This window comes from Scardinius erythrophthalmus (genome assembly GCF_964197995.2).
Source record: "Scardinius erythrophthalmus genome assembly, chromosome: 8".
Lineage (NCBI taxonomy): Eukaryota > Metazoa > Chordata > Actinopteri > Cypriniformes > Leuciscidae > Scardinius > Scardinius erythrophthalmus.
Genome location: NC_138228.1, coordinates 16,331,560 through 16,346,755, shown reverse-complemented (window position 1 = coordinate 16,346,755; position 15,196 = coordinate 16,331,560). Strand labels below are relative to the sequence as shown.

General features: G+C 36.7%; 1 protein-coding gene and 1 long non-coding RNA gene across 4 annotated transcripts in view; both read left to right on the top strand.

Annotated features, from left to right (window-relative positions):
• Positions 1-3,067: 3,067 nt before the first annotated feature.
• LOC308694813 lies at positions 3,068-6,152 on the top strand. The gene is made up of 3 exons (XR_014030644.1): positions 3,068-3,130; positions 4,135-4,295; positions 5,824-6,152. It is a non-coding gene; the product is annotated as an uncharacterized lncRNA (long non-coding RNA).
• Positions 6,153-9,510: 3,358 nt separating this feature from the next.
• Positions 9,511-15,196, top strand: part of sema3ab (sema domain, immunoglobulin domain (Ig), short basic domain, secreted, (semaphorin) 3Ab) — a 52,103-nt gene continuing 46,417 nt past the window's right edge. The window contains exons 1-2 of one of the 3 annotated variants that reach the window (XM_081372570.1): positions 9,511-9,648; positions 11,530-11,722. In XM_081372570.1, the coding sequence (XP_081228696.1) occupies positions 11,608-11,722 (115 nt within the window). In that variant the 5' untranslated portion in view covers positions 9,511-9,648; positions 11,530-11,607. Of the gene's footprint in view, positions 9,649-11,171; positions 11,723-15,196 lie in introns of those variants that run through there. The other 2 variants (XM_081372571.1, XM_081372569.1) reach the window with 2 other exon arrangements.

Genomic DNA, 15,196 nt, shown 5'->3' with positions numbered 1-15,196 from the left:
GAATCGAGTAACGTTTAACGCCTTTATCATTAAAAGTGCCAAGAAAAAAACATCCATATAAAGTCTGACGTGCTTAAATTCAATGCGTTATTTCCTAGTATCAATACAATCGATTCAATGTCTTTTAAAACGATGTTAGATCGATATATGTCGTACGGAAGGCCAACTTGCCGAGCACAGATCGATGTAGTTGGATCATAGGAATATAAATCGATACATCGATGTAGTTGATGAATCGTTACACCCCTAGTTGCAATGTACAGGCTTTCCAATGTAGCTGTGGTGAAGTTGTTTCTACCACAAAGACCTGTTGTTCTTTGGTTACCAGTAGCCAGGGCCGTTTGAAGGAATTTGGGGGCCCCAAGCAAAATGGACATGGAGGCCCCCCCAATAAAAAACATATCCGTTCGAAAAAAAAGTTGCACTAACTGTTTGTTACAAGCAGCATTTGCCGTCAGGCAGGTAGCTAACATAAACATATTTTTTTTCTAGCCTACCTGCTGCAAAATTACACCATTTGTACAAGACAAGTGGAGCTATTTTATCCAGTGTAATTTATCACTTACCACTAGGGATGTAACAAAATTCACGGTTCGGTTCAATACGATACACGTGTTACGGTTTGGTATGTTTTCGATACAGCAAAAAGAAAGAAATGCCAATTTCCTTGATTTATTTATTTTTCTTCTTTTTTTAAATTAAAACTAGCACCATAAAATATTATTTCTTTTTACTTTGAGCAATTCTGGAGCTATAATTGACTCTTCTTAGGAGCATATAAAACAAAACAGCTCCTTGGAAAAAAAAATAAATTTAATATTGTAGTAGTTATAAACAAATGTTTATTTTAGTTAAGATTAACATTTGAGGGCATTGTATTCATAATATCAAAATAAAACCGACGTAATGTTTCTTGAAGGCATTATAGGCTACTATTCCTGCCAAACAATGTGAATGTTTCTCACTACATCTCGCAGCGATGTTATTACTTCTGTGGCGAATTCAAATGCTTTCTTTACTGGATCTCTTATTAGTGCTGTGTAGTAACAGTGTCGCATGATCGCGATCGTCTCGCGCTGCACTGGTCCAAACTGATAAACAACGGTCCTTCAACCACACAATAACGAGTAGCTCAGTTTCGTTCCGCTTACATTACATTTGCCATTTGATGTTGGGCAATGTTGTAGTCGCGCCGGCATCTCTACATTATGAGCGCGCTTGCCACGCGCGACCCGCCTACATTTGAAATAACGAAATTTTGGTCGGCAGGAAAAATGATCCAACGAACCGTTCGGTTTGAAAATGCGTACCGAACACCGAACCGAAAGCCTCGTACCGAACGGTTCAATACGAATACGTGTATCGTTACACCCCTACTTACCACTATCTTGTTTTTTCTTATCCTCCTCTTCCTTTCTCTTCATTCTTTTCTGGCTTCCTGAAGCATAATTCCGCTTAATGATGACTGCCGAGGAGGTTTTGTATTTTGCGGCGGCAGAGATCGCGTGGTTGGCTGGCTGCTGTCAGCGACTACTGAGGGGGGCCCCCTTGAGGGGGATCCCGATAACAGTGTCATTGCACTTTACTGCATTGACCATCAAAGGGGCGCTCACACAGTTTGTCGTTGCATTTTATTCTTAACCAGTCGTTGTCTTGGGGCCCCAGGCCAGCTCGGGGCCCCAAGCAATTGCTTGGTTTGCCTGCCTTGTCGCGACGGGCCTGCCAGTAGCATACTTATCGCATCCTGGTGAGGAGCGGACAGCAGGGTCTTGGTTTTCCCAGGCAATGGAAGATCCTGTATGGCATTTGGAGAGCTGTTTATCATCATTTGTGGTGTGTCTTGGGCCAAGAGTAAAACCTGGCAGTGCCCATCCTTCTTCAGGCTCTGTGGATGGCCATGACTCCTTATGAGCCTTACCATGCCCTTCGCTTACCACAAGCGTTGACGTCTTCTGCCCCCCTCTGCTGATGTCGTCTTCACATGCTGGAATAGGCTAATCCCAAACTCACAGCGGGTTTTTGACCTGGTAGCTAACCTCACCAGGTTTTGCCCATCTCCGAGACAATTTACCGGGGCGTGGCCACTGCACATGATACAGCTTCTTAGAGCTACAGGTAAGAGCTGAGTGCCAGTTGAGGCACAAAAATGGACGAGTATCCCTAAAAAGGACTCAGCAAGCCCCCTCACTGCCGGTAGTACCTCAAACCGACACCCCATAAACCCCAAACTTGATTTTGCATTAAACACCAAGTTTAACATTTTTATTTTACTTTTATTCATATTTATGTTTTGACACAGAATCTAAAATTATGCCTATTTACTGGTGCAGCATTTGTGAGACATGCAAGGCAGAAATGTTCAACGAATGTCCCTTTTTTTCTTGAAACAGAATTACAGGCATACTCTGTTTGCTTTCCATAGACATTCATCCTTCTCATCTGATATTAAGATGTACCTCAGGCCCTTGGTCATCTGATTCCAATGTGAGATTCGCTAGAAAAGACCACAACACTGTATGACGCCACGCTGGCCTTGTGTGAGTGAGTGGCATTAAATTATGTTGTGTAATAGTTGGACCCTGGAGTCATGCAGGAATATGGTTCAAGATAGATACTGTAGATAGATAGATAGGTAGATAGGTAGATAGATAGATAGATAGATAGATAGATAGATAGATAGATAGATAGATACACTGTAAATGATTTCTGTTGTTTTCACAGCATTATACTGTTTTTCTCAACAGTTTCTTGCTGTATAACCTATGTACATTATGTTACTGTAGATTTTGTTGCTTTCACAGTATTATTGTGTATTTTCAACAGTTATGTACTGTGCACACAGTTGACAGTATTTTACTGTAGATTTTCAATGCATTCTGGGAAATTATTAGTTACTGTAAAGCTAAATACAGCAGTGCAAAGTGGCCGCGAAAAACACCACACACAATTCCACAAGTAAAATTGCTAGCTTGTTAACATTATCCTTACATAAAACATTTGAAGGACTGGTTGACCATTAACAGTCTTCATTTCTGTCAGTGGGGGGCATGAGAGCGCATTTGAATGAGTTTTTCTGTTGAGTCAGTGCATCAGAGCTGTCGTTTCTGCCGACCTGGAACTTCGTCATATGGTAAGTAATAAATCTTAATATTTAGGCTATATGCATGGATTCTAGAAAAGTTAAAGTTAAAGTTTAAAGTTATTTAGAGAATGGCTGACCACGAGTTCGATATTTATTCTCAACATTTTACTATAAGCTGTGTACAATATGATAGGTTTCAATGTAGTTTGGAACATGTTACTGTAAATTTAAATACAGTAGTACGAAATGACCGCGAAAAATAACCACAAGCTGCCGTTTTATGAATCTTCAGTTCCCTGAGTAACTTTGAGAGCGCAGGCCTTTGCATCCCGTCGCTGTGTCGGTCGGCGAAGTGTTCGCCATAAATATCTGGTTAGTGATGAATATTTATATGTTTTTATGCAAACTAAGTAGTGGCAGGTTAACGTTAGTTTAGAAGAACTGCCCGCGGCTTCTGACTTAACGTTACAGGCATTAAAGAACATAAGCGGATTTCCTTTATGTTGATAGCTAGCCTACTTGATTAATAAATGTGATTTTATGAACATAGATTGCACATGTAGCCTCTTATAAGGTCAGAATGATCTAATAATTTTGTTATTGACCATTTTAAGTCGGTGGAAACGCCTGCGCGTTTATTATTTTACATATCATACTGTTGGGAATTGAAAATCGATCAATGTATCCTGAAATTGGATACCCAAGGACTCGGATTCTTGTTATAAAATTACATTTTCGATTCCTCTTATTGATTTATTCGCGCTTATTTTCGGCTAAATCAGAATTTTCTTTTACACGTCTGTGAGGACCTGACCTGGCGATCTGCCAGGACCTTGTGCAGTTACCTCAGTCAGTGTTCATTCCATAGACAGTATGGTTCATTCATACACTTTTGTTACAAATTGATTTCTTTTAGAAACACCAATGGCTTTTTGGTGATGGTTTAGAGCTTATATCCCCTATTGTGATGTGACTTATTACAGATTATGCTACATATTGTGATCACTCTTGATTCAGTTGGAAAATATATATATATTTTTTTGTATTTACAGGTTTCTTGTCAGGATAAATCCTGAAAATTCGAAATGAACATCACAGTTCCAGGTGAGCAGAAAGAGTGGGAAGGTTGTTCGGAGGAAGACCATGGCCTTGAATCCACACGTTGCATCCTACATCAGGGACATTGCAGAATATGATTGGCAAAATCATTAAGGTAAGAGTAATATTAGGGATGTGCAGTGGAGCCCATATCTGTAGAAATGATTTGTGTCTGAATCTGTATTTAGAAAAATCCAGAAAGGGTGGAAATGACTTAAACCATACATTTTTCAAATTGATAGTCTGTTTTAAAATGTAATTATGTTCCCTTCACAGTTTCCATTTAACAAATATGCCTTGTATAAGTCAAATAATTTGTATTTTTATATATTATAATTGTAAAAAAAATAGGGTTGAGTGATATGGTCAAAATCATCTTGATAAAATGTTTCATATCAGTTAGTATTGATAATTATTACAATCAATATCAAATATTTATTTAAGTTTTAAATGTTCTCAAACATAAATTAAATATTGAAGACAACAGGTAAAGTAAAAATATAATGAAATATAATAGGGGTGGGAATCTTTTTGATTCAACGATTCGATTCAAATCGATTCTTTGGGTCACGATTTGATTCAAAAGCGGTACTTTTGAAATTGGGAATTCTCTTTTGAATCAAATTTCAATTTGATATATGCATTGAATAGATTTAAAATCTATGATCAAATCTAAAATCAAATCTATTCATATATCTAAATGAAATTTGATTCAAAATCGAGAATCGAACACAAGACAAATGATCAGCAGCTACTGTTAGTCCTTATCGAGTGGGAGTTATTTAGTTTAAATTATACACACCTCATATCTGCGTTAATTTAATCTATCCCGCTGCCACTCAGCATTCACATTCACCTCTCACGGCGTGAACTCACGCACGTCTTTTTCATCATTAAAATTAGTAAGCATTAAGTCGACAGACATATCTATGAAAGGAACTGACTATCGTAAGCATCGTAAGCCTAAATTGATCATAGAGACCATTGGTGGTAATTGTCTATAATCAATTTAAGGTTACAATGCTTTGGGGAAACGCAGCCCTGATCAGTGGCCAATTGTTTGGAGTCAGAAATATAGAATACGGGCCATTGCCTTCTCAATATTTATTACTTCAGCTTCTGATACAGGACATGTTCATTCTCTTTTATAGGCGGGTATTTGTTCGTTACCACAGAAAACCGTTTGCGTATCCATGTTGAACGTGTTTCTTCAATGTAAAAACTGAAGTAGCCTACCTAAGCTATTTTCTGTGAATGTGCGAGACTTCCGGTTCATTAGCCGCTATATGGAAATAATGAGATGAATAACAAAATGCTGTAAATGATAAAAATATTTGTTTAATTAATTGAAAGAAGGCCATTAATTGTTGTTTACAATTATGACAAATTCAATACATCAAAATATCAAGAAGCATAACAATTTTTTTTGTACTGCTAGAAATAACTGTAAGCGGATGACACCGGAAGCCAGACACATTTCATTTATAAATGGCTGTACCCACTCTTCCGTGAAAAATAATGTGGATACCATAGGCAAAACAAATTCTTCTAAAAAGGTGTTGATAATGTGAGTTAGTTTTTTTTTAATTATTATTAGTTGTATGTTTTGCCTCTGATTGATTTGTGCTTATCATTCCTTGCAGGATTATCAGAAGTGCTGTCTCTCTTCTTCCACTTGACACCATCACTACCCTCCTCACCTGGCCTTCATCCTCACCTGTCTTGCTTTCTTTCTAAGTTTCTTTTTTACCTGTTCAGGATCATTTTTGCATGAATTGAAATACATTAATTCTTCACTGATCTTAATTATTAAATATATATTGTTCATTAGTCTTCTTTTAAAACAGATTTTTATTGTTGTATTATATTACATTATTATTACTAATGTATTGTTTAAAAATACACAATAAACCTTGTTGTGCAGTTAAATCTTCAATTGTTATTTTTTTCTATTTCCCATTAACAGTTAAAATAATATTCCTACAGATTTTCTACATATTCTACAGGTAACACGGTAGCACTATAAAAGTAAATAAAATAACATTTCATAACTGTATAATACTATACAGTATTATTAAAAATCAACAGTGTAATACTGTGCTTTAATGTGGTAAAAATTACAGTAAAATAATGTATTTAATTTTACAGTATGCTTAACAGTACTGTATTTAGTGTTACAGTAATTTTACTGTTGAATGAAATACAGCAACTACTGGATAATTGTTGCCAGTAAGTTACTGTTAATTTGACAATAAATTTTTTACAGTGTAGATAGATAGATAGATAGATAGATAGATAGATAGATAGATAGATAGATAGATAGATAGATAGATAGATAGATGATTTAAGCCTATTTAGTTCAGTAGTAAAATCTGAAGTGTATATTTAGGTGTGAAGTTCAATTGCTTGAATTTGTGTGTCTCGCTGGGAGGAGACATCAATTAGATGGAGAGTCAGTGGGGAGCTCACTGTTGTAGGAGGCAACTTTAATGAAAATTGAACACCACTTGAACTAACTTGGCAGACTGCCGCTCTCGCTCTGCATGCCTGCCTCATTATTTACCCATTAGCAAACTCTCTGTCCAAACCTTTATATAGCAGGCAAACACTTGCTACTTTATCATGACTCCACATCAATTTGAATTAAACAGAGTTTAGTCTCCTCAGCCAATTCTTATAGCTGGCATTTCTCATTATGACAAAATCACATACAAATTCAAACAGTCAGCAAAACATTGTGTTGTCTAATAGCAAAAAGTTAAGACTAAAAGCCCATTCACACTAAAGGCCCATTCACACCAAGGGCTATAACTATAATGATAAAGATATAGTTCTAAAAATCGTTTTAAATATAAAAGATTAGAGTCCACACCTTACAACTATAACAGATCAGATAACAGAACAGAGAAACAATATTGTTGGAATCACTTTCAGATTTTTTTTTTTTTTTTTTTAGCTGATGAACAATAAAAATACTGACAGCCAATCAGAATCCACCAGATTTTAAAGAGCTTGAGCATTTAAAGCTGCAGACAACAACGCGTTTAGAATAAACAGAACAATAACTTTTAAATTGTAATAATATTTCACAATATTACTGTTCTACTGTATTTTTCTCCAAATAAATGCAGCCTTGGAAAGCGAGACTTATAAATGAAAAACAAAAACAATATCAAATCTTTAATATGTATATATAAATGAAGTTTTACAGTCTTTTTGACCAGTATAATAGTAATTTCTAGAGAAGGTAATTATATCATGTAATGTAAGATATTCCCAGTCTTTTTGACCAGTATAATACTTCTATATTATGTAATTTCTAGAGAAGGTAATTATATCATGTAATGTAAGATATTCCCAGTGTTCTGTCTCTTTGCTCTCATATGACATCAGTTGCTGAGAGCTTTGGACTGTACTGTCAATCGCAAGCTTGTTTGTCAAAACCTATTAAATCCCAATTACTGAAGTATTCATGCCCTGTGTGGTTTGTGCCAAACAGAAATATGAAGAGAAGTCTGGTGGCCTGTAGTTCAACATTATCGTGTTACAATAGGCAGATTCATGGCTCTGGGATATTAAAAAGAGATCAAGCTGAAAGGACTGCTCCATTGTCTTCTAGAAGAGGTGTGTTTTGTGGGGGAGGAATCACAGATAATGAGGTCAGTGGTTTTGGGGTGGAGTGGGCGGAGTCAAAGCAACTGGTGCCAATCAAACATGCACATCATTTACCCACACTAATGTCATCTTTTCCCTGTTATTTTCTTTCTTCTGTGGGATGTGAAAAGAGAAAGAATGTCCCAGGCACTCTTTTCAAGCAAAACACAAGTAAAAATGTGATTTTTATTTATATATTTTAAAACATTTGAGGTCGGTAAAAGTGGAAGTTTTTTTTCCTCTCTATTCTTAAACATTTGTAGTTATTATAAATTTTGAAAACAGTTGCGCCGCTTAACATTTTTATGAAAACCGTGATCGGTTTTTTTTTCAAGTATTCTTTGATGAATAGGAACAAATGCTAATGCATTTATTTGAAATTGGGATGTTTTGCAACATTATAAATGCCTTTACTTTCACTTTTGATCAATTTAATACTTCCTCGTTGAATAAAAGTATTTGTTTCCCAAATATTTATTTATATTTATGTTGTGTGGCATGATTAAAGGTGATTTCTTTTTTTTTATTAAAAAGTGCAAATGAGATTAGTCAGCTCCATCACAGGAGAGGATTATCAGTGAATAACGTCTTAAAGGTCCCGTATTATGCCCCTTTTCACAAGATGTAAAATAAGTCTCTGATGTCCCCAGAGTGTGTATGTGAAGTTTCAGCTCAAAATACCCAACAGATCATTTTTTACAGCATGTTTAAATTGTCATTTTTTGGGGCTCAGAAAAACGAGCTGTTTTAGTGTGTGCCCTTTAAATGCAAATAAGCTGCTGCTGGACAACCCAGGGGGCGGAGCTTCATGAGCTCGCGCACAGTCTCTCAGGACAATTCAATCTCACGGAATGATGATAATATCAGAAACTCTCAGTAACGGTGTTCATTTCGAGTCGGACAATAATGCCTACAGAGTCAGAGTGCTGTATAGAGATGAAACAGGTATAGTTTAGTAGTTTAATTACGGTTATTATAACGTATTTGTCGTCTGCTGTCTGAATGATGATCAAACGTATACTGATGAGTTTAATAAAGTTTATTGTACATCACACAAAAGATGAAGCGTCAGTTTTACTTCAGAAAATCACCGTAAGAGCTGAGTAAACACAATAAGTTATAAGAAGTGCGCAAGTAGCCTACATAAACGAATTTCGGTAGAGTTGAGGGAGCATTCCTGTGGGCGGAGGTTAGTCAAAAAACGGTTCTAGTGACGTCATTAAAGAAGGAAGTAAAGGGATGTAGTCCAAACGAGCCGTTCGATGTAGGCGACTTCTGTTAAATATAATATCTCGCTTGGCATTGAACTTTGAGCTTTATAATTTTACAGACATTATTTATGCTCTAACAGCAACATTACACACTAACTAAAGTTTGAAACATGGGATCACGAAGAACGGGACCTTTAAACACAAGTTACATGGTTCAACTTGTATGATATTATACGGTTCTTTTGGAGCTGAATGACCAATATGAAATAAGAAAGTGAGTAAATGATGAACTATCCCTTTAACTCCACAAGTTCCCTGACCAGCCTCTCTTTAAACATGGAATATCATCCTTCCTGCCATACTCCTACCTCACACGAGGAGACGTGCTAAAAATAAACGTCTGGTGTGAGGGTGGAGTTCGGCTAGTGTTTTTTGACTCCTGGGCGGCAGAGAACAGTGCGAGACAGGGACAGGAAGGGACAACTTCCTAATGTCTCGAGTAGGACGTAAAATTTGTTCTGTGACAGTGTGAAACCTTGACAGTGAGGTTAGGAAATATCTACTATACCACATGCCCTCCAATGTCAGAATGATTCTTGTGGAGTGAGTACAACTTTGACTGTGTGTGTGTGTGTATGTCTGTGTTTATGGAAGCTTGCTTTCTTCCATTGAATAAAAAAAATACAAAAGTTATTGCGACTTTTTATCTCATAGTTTTAAGTTTAAATCTCACAATTTTTACTTTTTTCCTCTGAATTCTGAGATTACATAGCACAATTTTGTTTTATTGTTTCCGCCATGGAAAAAAGGAAATTGCAAATTTTTATCTCACAATTTTTTTTGCGCAATTGCGAGTTTAAATATGAGTGATTTTAGGAAATTTCTACTACTTCACTTGCCCTCCAATGGCAGAATTATTGTTGTGGATTGAGAACAACTTTGTGTGTGTGTGTGTGTGTGTGTGTGTGTGTGTGTGTGTGTGTTGATGTTTTTCTATCCCGGTGGGGACTTCAACCTGAATGCACACAGACTCGTGTCACAGTGGGGACCTAAATTGAGGTCCCCATGGGTAAACAAGCTTATAAATCATACAGAATGAGTTTTTTTGGAAATGTAAAAATGCAGAAAGTTTTGTGTGATGGGTAGGTTTAGGGGTAGGGTTAGTGTAAGGAGATAGAATATACAGTTTGTACAGTATAAAAACCATTAAGTCTATGGAGAGTCCCCACAAATATAGTAAACCAGACGTGTGTGTGTGTGTGTGTGCGTGCATGCGTGTGTGTGTGTTTATGGAAGCTTGCTTTCTACCATTGAATAAAAAAAATAAAAAAGTTACTGTTTTTTTTTTTTTTTTTTTTTAATCTCACAGTTGCAAGTTTATATCTTGCAATTCTGACTTTTTTGCGAGTTATAAACTCACAATTGTGAAATAAAATCTCACAACTTTTAGTTTTTTCCTCTGAATTCTGAGATTCCATATCTCAATTTTGTTTTATTGTTTCCGCCATGGAAAAAAAGGTAATTGCACTTTTTTATCTCACAATGTTTTTGCACAATTGTGAGTTTTATGATATAAAATATTTAAATAAGTTAAAATTTCTACTACTCCACACATGTCAGTAAGTGCAACTTTGTGCGACTGTGTGTTTGTGTATGGAAGCTTGTTTCATCCACGGAATAAAAACAATTCAAAAGGTAATTGTAACTTATTTATCTCACAATTCTGAAGTTTTTCCCCTTACAATTACGTTTACATCTCACAATTCTATTTTTTTTTCAATTGCAAGTTTATACCTCAAATTTATGAGAAGAAAACTTTTTGAGAGATACATTCAGAATTTTATCACTCACAATTCTGACTTTTTCTCAGAATTGTGAGTTTAGAAAAAAGTCAGAATTGTGAGATATACACTTGCAATTACCTTCTTTTTATTTCCCCCCCTGGCGGAAATAAGCTTGCCTAGTGTGTGGGATGTGGAAGTAGGAAAAAACAGTATACCTAGAGGATCCTCTACTGGAAGTACAGCCCTCCCTCTCTCTCTCTCTCCTCTCTCTCTCTCTTCTCTCTCTCCTCTCTCTCTCTCTCTCTCCTCTCTCTCTCTCTCTCTCTCTCTCTCTCTCTCTCTCTCTCACAGTCTTTCTCAGCTGGCTCTGCTCTCTCTCAGTCTTGCGCTGAGACTGTGTGCGCGCTGAGCTTTGCAGAGAGACACAGAGAGAGAGCAACAGAAGAGTGCTTAGGGCTTCACCAAGCTTCAGTTGAGTTTAGTCTCAGCCAAGTTACTATTTAAAAGTCAGAGAGGAAGAGCTCACAACATCTAGGAGATAAACAACCACAGGAACAGAACAAACACACTTTGAAAGTGAAACAGTGAGTGGTGTGGACACTCATGGTCCTGTGGCTGCTTCACCAGGAGAGATGTGATCGTTGTGTGGTTCACACGCGCTGACTTATTCAACACACAGACACACCTGCTCCATCCTCAGGTGGCGTTCCGAAGGACTGGATTGCTGAAACACAGTGTTTACCAGAGGCCACGGGACTGCACGCAGACAGGGAAGAACATGGACTACCTGTGGGGGATTGTACTGCTGTTGTGGGCACTCGGCGTGCCGGAGAGAGGAACCGATGCACAGAGGAGCAAGAACAACGTACCCCGGCTCAAACTCTCATATAAAGGTCAGTCACCTCCTGCTGTTGGGATTCTGGAAAGGAGAGAAATCAAAATCAGTCAGAATGACTGAGGAATCTTAGAAGAGCAGATCTTTTTGCTTGTTAAAGTTTGATAGGTTCAGTCTGTGTTGGAGATGCTTTCTTGTCCGGATGCTTCTGGGGGATATTTCATTGATATGATTCACATGGTTTAATTATGCATGGTGGGTAATTTAGAAAGATGTTTTTGAAAGCATGAAAACGAGCTGGAGACATATGGAGTTTTAGGTTTTAATTTGCTTTCATTATTAATAACTAAAATATTAGAGTGGTGGTATTGAAAGTAATATGGTGTTTTGTGTTCGGGTGGTGTGAGGGGTGAAATGACAGATTGAAGTAGCACCAGATGATTCATTATGATACATTTTTTTATGATAAAAAAAAAAAACTTTCAAGTGATAAAAAATTGCCCTTTTCTTTCTTTCTTTTTTTATTTGCAACATTTAACCTTAAAAAGTGTATCTGCACAATAGTTAAAGGCACTATTTCTGCCTGACCTGACCCTTAAATATTACTTTTGTTGGTATAACCTAATTCAGTAATATTAAACAAATATATTTAACTTGATCATTGATTATTTTAGCTGTTCCCACATAATTTTTATTAGGTTGCCTTAAAGCATTCTTTATTTTCTTTTTTACAGTTTAATTCATAGCAGTATGTTAGAAGGAAGGGTTCAACTATATGTATGAATGTATTTAGGATTGAGACATATTATGCATCACACTATTTTGTGATTTATTTGTTGAGTTTCATGCACAGGTTAATTCAGGCATGTGTAGTTGAGTGTGTGTGTGTTTGCAAAACCTTTGGGCTGAATGCGTTTGTCTGGATGCACAGGTGGGAATGTTAGCTAGCACACCTACATTTCATATGCCAAAAATACAGCCAAAACTATTTATTAAAATGTATATACTGCACATTTTAAATCTAATTTATTAATATCAGTCAATTGTAAATGATCGCAGTGGTTTTGCTTCAGTAACCAACCCAATACCAATTGTAATTCATAATTTATTTAATAAAGTATTTTCACCTTGCTTAGTTTTGTTCATTGTTTTGAGGATGAGAACATCCATGCTGGCAAGTGATACCAAATTTGCACCATAATATCGTAGAAATTAATTGGATATGCGGTTTTAATACTAACAACAGATATAGGAAATGTTATCTCCTCTTTCAGAAGCTGATGAGACTATTTATTTTGCTATAATAACTATGCATGATGTTCCATTTTATTATTTCTGTACAGTTTTGTTTGACAGTGACCCTATCAGAATATTATTGGGTCGTGAACCACTGATCACTCATATTCTTCTCTGCGTGTAAATATACTGTACTTTCCTCCACTTTTTGTTGCTCTAAGTTAGAGTAAATTGTTTATAAGATTCTCAGTGTTTTGATGGAGTGTGTTATTATAATTGCAGACTGTATAACGCAAGGTGGCTGTTTTTAACGATGCGGTTATGTTAAAACATTACAACTCTTCCCGTCCGATTGGTGTTCGTGATGAAGTGAGCTGTCAAGAGTGAATTCACAGTAAGAGTGTTTAAATGAAAGAGCTCGTTCCAGCCTCCCTCTGTAATTAGAGAGAGAGAGAGAGAGAGAGAGAGAGAGAGAGAGAGAGAGAGGTTTAACAGTCAGGGCAGATGGCTGTATGAAAGTGAGCCATTTCTCTCTCTGCCAGCTTTCTAATTGCACTGACAGCTCCTCATTAGCTGGCTGGTGGAAGCTGAGCTCTATATGAACCGCGGTGTGTGACTGTCAGGCGACAGACACACTCGATCCAGCACGCACACATGCACAAACACACAGGGGGCTTCTTAAGCACCCAGAGCTCTCATCTGCCCGAACACAGATGCACACAGACGTCTAGAGCTGTTCGCTGTATCAAACACTGACACCTACAGGCATGCACACACTGTTTGTGTGGAAAACAATGAAGGAAGAGACAAAGAGAGATGGAGAGAGGGAATATGCATGTGTATGTGTTTGTGCTTTTGCTCTGAGAGTGCATGTGTGTTTGTGATGTATGTAGGCTGATCTGAGCTATCACAATTTGGTGAAATGCCAAGACTGATTCTAATATCCTCCAGCACCTCACACCTGTGAACATTTGTCACCAGTCTGGCTGATTCATCTTTTGCTGAATTATCATCAATTAAAATGCTTGTGGGTATGTGGAAGTAATTACTCATGGAGAGTATGTATTTGTTTGTTTAGTGTCTTTACATAATTTAGAGACTATGAATTCTGCAGGTTTTTTGAATTAGTTACTAAAATAAAACAAGAATGTGTTGGTTTTATATTTATTTAAAGATGAGTTGTGTGATTTCAGTGGCACAATTGACTCCAAAAAATACAGCAAATTGTTTTATTTATTTGTTTATACAGCTTTTTTGGAAAATATTCACCTTCCATTGCCAAAAAGCCAATTTTCTTGTGTTGGGCTGGTAGGGATGCTTCACAGTTTCTCTGAGAATCCAGCCTAAGAATTGTTTTCTTGTACAGAAGTTAGGTCTGTATTTTAAAGGTGCACTGTGTAATTTTTAGCGGCATCTAGTGGTGAGGTTGCGAATTGCAACCAACAGAAGTTACGGTGGCCGACAGGAAAATATGTCATTGTCTGAGACAGCGGAGAGTAGCCAATTAAGCGATGAGGTTTCTTTACAAAGATAAATTAAGAAATTAGGTTTACTTAATAATTCAGTAAAACGATATGTTATTGCGAATATTATTCTTACTTGTTCATCATTGTCAGTGTTTTATTCGCTGACTTTAGCTAGCTTCCTTGCACGAAGAACAACATAGTGATGAAACGCGTTTGTCCGTTTAGGGATACTGTATAGAAACACGTCGACGCATTTCAATGTAAGGGGGAACCGTGGTGTATGTAGATAGAAATGGCTCATTCTAAGGTAATAAAAACATAACTGTGCATTAAGTCTTTATACACCACTGAAAACATAGTTATGTATATGTAACCCTGGACCACAAAACCAGTCATAACCGGTCCATTTTTTTAAATTGAGATTTATACATCATCTGAAAGCTGAATAAAGGAGCTTTCCATTGATGTATGGTTTGTTAGGATAGAACAATATTTGGTCGAGATACAACTATTGAAAATCTGGAATCTGAGGGTGCAAAAAAATCTAAACATTGAGAAAATCGCCTTTAAAGTTGTCCATTTATGTTCATGATTGTGCTGCATTCACTCACAAAAATAAATGTTTTATATATTTACGGTAGGAAATGTCCAAAATATCTTCATGGAACATGATCTTTACTTACTATCCTAATGATTTTTGGCATAAAAGAAAAATCAATAATATTGACCCATACAAATACCCGTGCGACTTGTGACTGGTTTTGTGATCCAGGGTCACATATGATATTGCATTTCTGTCAACAGATCCTCTTACACAATGCACCTTTAAG